The 7,369-nt window shown below is 34.1% G+C and overlaps 1 protein-coding gene across 1 annotated transcript; it reads left to right on the top strand.

Moving 5' to 3' along the window:
• Positions 1-4,788: 4,788 nt before the first annotated feature.
• On the top strand, positions 4,789-5,730 carry LOC126018324 (olfactory receptor 52E4-like). The gene has a single exon (XM_049780477.1). It carries the CDS (start codon positions 4,792-4,794, stop codon positions 5,728-5,730), a length of 939 nt encoding a protein of 312 aa, XP_049636434.1. The 5' UTR covers positions 4,789-4,791.
• Positions 5,731-7,369: the final 1,639 nt, after the last annotated feature.

Raw genomic sequence — 7,369 nt, forward strand, 5'->3', positions numbered from 1 at the left:
ATGGGACAGAAAGATATTACAATGAGTAGGGCATTTGCCCTTGCAGGTGGAAGACCACATGTTCAATCAAGGGCACTACATATGGTACACAGAGCCTGCAAGGAGTGATCCCTGAGCACAGAATCAGAAATTAGCCCTAAGGATCTTGGAGTGTGGCTTTAAAAAAAAATGATAGAGAGGAAGGGAGGGAGGGAGTAGGAAGGAGGGAGGGAGAAACAGAGAGAGAGAGAGAGAGAGAGAGAGAGAGAGAGAGAGAGAGAGAGAGAGAGAGAGAGAGAGAGAGAGAGAGAGAGAGAGAGAGAGAGAGAGAGAGAGAGAGAGATGCTTTTTCTTCTGAAGGTTAAAAGAATTTTTGGTCAGGCAGCCTCAAAAATTTCTGATATAGTTCTTAGTCTTTGAAAGTACTTTCAGTTATTGATTTCTTTCTTTCCTTTTTGTTTGTTTGTTTATTTGTTTGTTTTTGTTTGGGGGCCACACCCGATGACGCTCAGGAGTACTCCTGGATATGCTGTCAGAAATCATTACTCCTGGCTTGGGGACCATATGAACTCCGGGGACCAAATCGATGTCCATCCTAGGTCAGCCTCTTGCAAGGCAAATGCCCTACTGCTGTGCTATCGCTCCGGCCCTTGAAATTTTCTTTTTATTACAATATTGTCTTTGAGTTTATACTAGGTATTTGTTTATCAGATAGTATTATCAGCGCAATAGACAATTGGGGTGAGATGTAATTTTAGAGAAAATGTCATATTCTACCTTCTACTCTTTGTTTATTCATATTTATTTACTTACATATTATTTATTTAGGGGCCACACCTGCAGTGCTCAGAGCTTAAACCTGGCTTTGTACTCAGGCTTCACTCCTGGTGGGTTCGGACTAGTATTGGGGTGCCAGGGTTCACTCCTGGATCAGCTGCGTGCAAAGAAAGCACTCTACCTGCTGTGCTATATTTTAGTCCCACTTTCTACATTTTAGGTAAATAACTTATTAGCCAAAAATAGCTCCTTAAAATTCATTTATCTTTATTTTATGCACTCTACAAAAACAACAATGATGCATCTCCATTGTTCTAGTTGCCAAGCCTACTCAAATTCACAGACTTCCTCCTTGTCTCCTCTCTTCATGGTCTTGGAACCACACTTAGATGCCTACACTATTGTTCATTTGGTCATCTGTATTGAACTGTCAAACTCCTGTTCTAAAAGAACACAAAACAAACACACACACTTTTTAAGTACTGATAATTAAGTAACACAAAGTGTCATATAGGAAAATAATTTAAAAACATTATCAGTTCTATATTTTCCTAAACATATAAAATTATTTCATAACTTTATTATTCAATTATTAAATTTTTATTTTAAAAAGTTTTAATTTAGTAACCATGAATTTCATGTTTATTTATGACTTTCAGGCATATAATATTCAAACACCAATTCCTTCACCAATGACCACTTCTCTCCACCAATATCTCATTCTCCTCACACACACACATGCATCCATTAGGCACTTTTTTTTTTAAAACTAGGCATTGTGTTTCACAGCTCTACTACTAATAGGAGATTTTTTAGGGAGCAAAATATTTGGTAGTGATAGGTGGTCACACCTGGTTCTGTTCTTAGCACAGTTATGCCTGGCAATGTTTGGGATACCAGATGAGTTGTAGTATTTCAAATGAGCTTGTAGCTGCTAGGCACTTTAACTTTTGTATTATTTCTCCTGGCCTTTAAATGAAAGTAGTACTCTCCAAATAAAATTTTTAAAGGGAATATAAACTGATTTTTAAATTCTAATAGTCTAATTATGTTTATATTTTCATGATATACATTTCTTACGTCATCTGAACATTAGCTGTGATTGTTAATGTAGTATGATAATAGCATCTAATAAGTTTGAATATTTGTAAAGGAGTTAACATAATTTGTTATTTGAAGTTTATTTCAAAGCTAGCTTCATAGAAGTAAAGCAAAAAATATGTATCTGTGTTAAGGAATATTATCAGTTCTAAAGGCAATTTTCATTACTATATCTCCAGTTAATTTGACTTCTGGGTTTCTAAAATAAGCTTTGCATTTCAACAGAGAATAAGCAAAAAATGTTGAATGTGTTAAAAATATGATAAATTTTGTAAGAATAAATTTATTAAATTATTTACTAAATTAATCAAAATTTAAAGACATTTATGTAGAAGAAATGGTAGAACATTTTATAGGATAAAAGCCTAGTATGTTAGGTACAAAATTGTTACTATTAAAAAATAATTTTGATTACTCGTTAACTTGTTACAATATAAAGATATATACCATGGCTGATGTTTAACTTAGAAGTTTTGGTGAATGAATAAGAAGAAAGATCTTGACAATTAAAGTTAAATATGACTTAAAACAATAATCACTATAAAATATTTAGCCTTAACATTGTTATTTTGAATATGACAGCATAATATTAGTTATATTTTAGAAATTTTACCTTCCAGTATCACAAATTATTTAGCTCTCAAATTCAAATTTTTAAAATGCAAAAGGCATTGTATTTTAGATTGTAAAATGTTGGAGACATATTTCATCAATTTATATTTTATACCACATTTTATATGGTAAATTTGAATTAATTAACTTATCTATTTATTTGTTTGCTTGTTTTTTGGGTCACACTCAGCAGTGCTTAAGGCTTACTCCTGGCTCTCCATTTAGGAATCACTCTTTGCAAGATTGGGGAGGCATATATGATGATAAGAATTGAACCCAAGTACAAGGAAACTGCCCTACCTTCTGTACTATCTGGCCCGGTCACAGTGCATTTTCAATATATTCATTTTTGGCCTCCTACTTTGTCTTTTTGGATCACACCCAGTTGTACACAGGTGTTACTCTTGGTTCTGCTCTTAGGGATCACTCACAGTGGTGTCATGCGAGATCATAAGGGAAGCAGGGGAAGTAAAAGCCAGGTCAACTGTATGCAAAACGAATGCCCTACACACTGTATTCTGTCTCCAGCCCCCTAATTATATTAAAATATATTTTCAAATAAATCCTATAATTCATTTTTAATAATCATAATATTTTATTATCTCTAGACACACATTTGATTCTAAGACAATTTCTATATACTTAAATGTACATATTTCTACAGTTTTATATTATTATACTATAATACATTTTAATAACTAGTAGTGATTAGTAGCTCAGCATGAGGATTTTAGATTCATAGTTGATCATATCCTTCAATCCATATTTATTATCAGCAAAATTTAATCATGCAAACAATTCTAGACTTAACTAATCTCATCACTTGTTAAAATTAAAATTGTTACTTTGACACTATAACAATAATAAAGCACAAAATATTTTCTATACATTTTTGTGTTTACGAATGCTCTCATTTTTCTTGAATAAGTCCCTAAGACTCAGTTGTGAATAATTCAAGATAATTTGTTACTGACAATGTTTGGGTATGTTTAATATTGACCATTCGCAGTTTCAATGTCTATTTTTTGATATCTAATATTTTGAGAATATTAACATCATCTAATTATTTTCCTTTTTCAAGTGGCAGTTTAGGTTTTACTCTTTGCCATTGTTTTTCTTTTTTCTGTTTTCAGCAACTACAGCAATAAAACACAGTAGAAATAAAATATACAAATATATATTATATATGTGGAGATTACAAGCCTTCATGAGTAATTCCTAAGCATATAGCCAGGAGTAACCCCTAAGCACCAATGGATGTGACTCAGAAACAAATAATAGAGATATAAAAGAAAACTATATGAATATATAAAGCATAAATATTAAAATATGTTGTTGAAGAAAATTTATGAAAACAGAAAATAATGCCTAGAAAGAAGAATGAAGATGTCCTTCATAAAGATCTTCATTATCATATACAAAATTTTTTCCAATTCCAATTCCTTTCCCACTTTCTTTAATATTTTCCCCCTCAAGAAAACTTTATTAAAGACACGACATTTCCCTCCTCACTCACCAACTATTTCCCCAGTAAAGCAGAACCCAAGATTTGTCTTCATAATATAAAAGATAAAGTTTAAATCTTCATTTGGATCATTTTTTTTCTTTCTCTTTTTTTAAAAATAATTTTATTGTGACCAAAGTGAATTACAAACTTTTCACAGTAACAGTATTATTTAAGGTACATGGTGACAATGCATCAGGGCCATTCTCACCAACAGTGTTGTCCTCCCTCCACCCCTACTTCCATCATGCATCCCATATCTCTCTCTCTAGTCTACCCCCAGTCTGTTAGTGTTAACTGCTCCTCACTGTGTATAGCTTGTTGTAAATTGAGTATTGATTCTGTTGTCATTGACATTCCTTAATGTTTTTGAGAAGTAACCTTTAACTTTTTGACCAGCCATGTACAGTATCTTGAAATTATGAAACTCAGATTGGTTACTAGGATGATTTTCAATTGACACTATAGTACACTGATGAGTTAGTACATTTAAAAAAAATTGGAGGATTATTTATCATTATACCAAACTACAAAAAGAATTATGGGTTTGCCTTCTGTATTCTCTTATAGTATATTAAATATGAAAGATTATAATTTAAAAACATATTTTGTATAAAATATTTATAAATTTAAAATATATTTAAAATATTTTTATTTGCATAACAAAAACAAAATGTTAATGCTCTGAAAATTTACTTAAATTATATTTATAAAAATTTAATTTGTATTTTTATATATAATGATATCTGCCTGCTGTATATTCCTTTATGTTTCTACAGAAATACTGAAGACATTGTTTTACAGGAGAACTCATCAGGATGTCTTCTGTCAATGACACTGACTCATATCCTTCTTTCTTCCTTCTATTGGGCATACCTGGTCTGGAATCTTTCCATGTCTGGATTGCATTTCCTTTCTTTGTTGTTTATCTAATAGCAGTTGTGGGGAATATCACAATTCTTTTTGTGATCAAAACTGAGCAAAGTCTTCATCAGCCTATGTTCTATTTTCTGGCTCTTCTCTCCTTTATTGATCTAGGACTCTCTACTTCTACCATACCCAAGATGCTTGGAATATTCTGGTTCAACCTTAGGGAGATAAGTTTTGAAGGATGCCTCATCCAAATGTTCTTTATCCACACCTACACTGGCATGGAATCTGTTGTACTCCTGGCCATGGCAATTGATCGCTTTGTAGCCATCTGTTACCCACTGAGATATACTACTATTCTCACCAACAAAGTTGTAGCCCTCATTACCTCTTTTGTAGTGGGGAGGCCTGTGCTTCTTGTTATTCCCTTTTGCCCTCTTCTAAAACGACTGCCTTTCTGTGGACATTATATTATACCACATACCTACTGTGAACATATGGGAATTGCCCGACTTGCCTGTGCCAGCATAAGAGTCAACATCATCTATGGTTTATTTACCATTGCTGCTCTCATCTTTGACTTAATCCTTATTGCCCTTTCCTATGCTCAGATACTCCGAGCTGTTTTCCGACTTCCTTCCAGAGATGCCAGACTCAAAGCACTTAGTACTTGTGGTTCGCATGTCTGTGTTATTTTAGCTTTTTATACACCTGCATTTTTTTCCTTTATGACTCACCGGTTTGGTAAAAATGTCCCTCGCTATATTCACATCCTTCTTGCCAATTTGTATGTGGTTATTCCTCCTTCTTTAAATCCAGTTATTTATGGGGTGCGAACAAAGCAAATACGGGACCGAGTTGTGAGGATATTGATTAAAAAAGAATGAATCTAGTGTATTCAGAATCTGATGCAGTTTATCAGAATAAACTTTAGATTTTAAGTTCTCAGGGTGAACAAAGCTTAGGTTACATAAAATATACCTAGGCACGATTTCAACCATTTGTAGAATCTAAACTCACATATCAGTGATTCATTTATATAATTTCCTACTTGGCGCACACATAGTTGATACTACCTGTTTTTGCTAAAGATTGAAGAAGTTTGTGGGACTGAGTAAAATATATAATGGAATTCTGAATGAGTAGGGACAAGGATATTCTCCCTATCAACAAGAAAAAATATGTACAGGAAGATTCTGAGGGCTAGGGTACAGCAATAGCAGTCAGGGTGCTTGCTTTGCGCACAACTGACAGGCTCAAACATAACCTCCCCCTATGGTCACCTGTTCTCTGCAAGGAGTATATTGCAAGGAGTAATCCTTGAGCATATCTGGATGCCTAAAGGTATTTCAAAAATTCCAAAAAGAAAAATTCTGATGATATGGAAATTTTCAGGAATTGGCTCATGCACTATATTTTGGAATCTATTCTCTTTGTTTATTAGTACAATTTTATGTAAATAATAATTTCAAATTTTATTCAGATTGTTGCTGCATGTTGCTATATTACTAATTTATCTATGAAAAATTGGGGTTGGAGCGGTGGTGTAGTTGTAGGGTGTTTACCTAGCATGGTAGTTCTCAAATAGTGGGACACGCTCCCCCTAAAGGGGGTGCGTTTGACCTCAGCAAACATGGTCATAAAAAGCTAAGCCCCGTGTTTATGTCTCTATATGTCTCTGGAGCTGAGAGTTGCTGTGTCCTGCTTCAAACCCCGCTTTGAAAAGCTATGCATTGCAAAATGTGCTCAGTGTAGCCATTAATCCAGACATCACCTCTGATTAAAAAATCAGCTCAAATTATTTTATATATTTTTATTTTGCAGGTTAAAGTTTCTTTTAATAAAGATAATATTTACAGTCATGTGGGAGGGGCACGAAAAATGTTTTCTTCTTCCTGGGGGTCATGACAGAAAATAATTGAGAAGCACTGACCTAGCATGAGGCTGACCTAGGACAGACTGCAGTTCGATCCCCCTGTTTCTAATATGGTTCCCCAAGCCAGGAGCTATTTCTGAGCGCATAGCCAGGAGTACCCCCTGAGCGTCACTGGGTGTGGCCCAAAAATCAAAAAACCAAAAGTTAATTTTGGTCCATGTTGCTAGTTTCATAATATTAATGCCATAGATGGGTAGCCATGAATTTAAGGTTTGTTATTAAATTCCCTCAAAACTCAGTAATGTAAGCACTAACAAGAGAAAATATATATACATCATACACTTCATGAACATATTTTTAATTAAAATGTTGCAATAGGCTTATGCTTAATTTACATATATGCTAAACAAAAAAAAACCTCTATCAGTGGGGCTGGAGTGATAGCACAGATGTAGGGCATTTGACTTGCACACGACGACATGGGACAGACCCAGGTTCAATCCCTGGCATCCCATATGGTCCCCCAAGCCTGCCAGGAGCAATTTCTCAGCACGGAGCTATTAGTAACCTCTGAGCACCACTGTGTGTGGCCTAAAAACCAATTTAAAAGAAAAGAAAAGAAAACTCAATCCATAAGAGTGGACAATACA

The sequence above is a fragment of the Suncus etruscus genome, chromosome 9 (genome assembly GCF_024139225.1).
Source record: "Suncus etruscus isolate mSunEtr1 chromosome 9, mSunEtr1.pri.cur, whole genome shotgun sequence".
Classification (NCBI taxonomy): Eukaryota; Metazoa; Chordata; class Mammalia; order Eulipotyphla; family Soricidae; genus Suncus; species Suncus etruscus.

Coding starts and splice junctions, on each gene's coding strand:
- LOC126018324 (XM_049780477.1), top strand. CDS start 4,792: ATGTCTTCTGTCAATGACACTGACTCATATCCTTCTTTCTTCCTTCTA.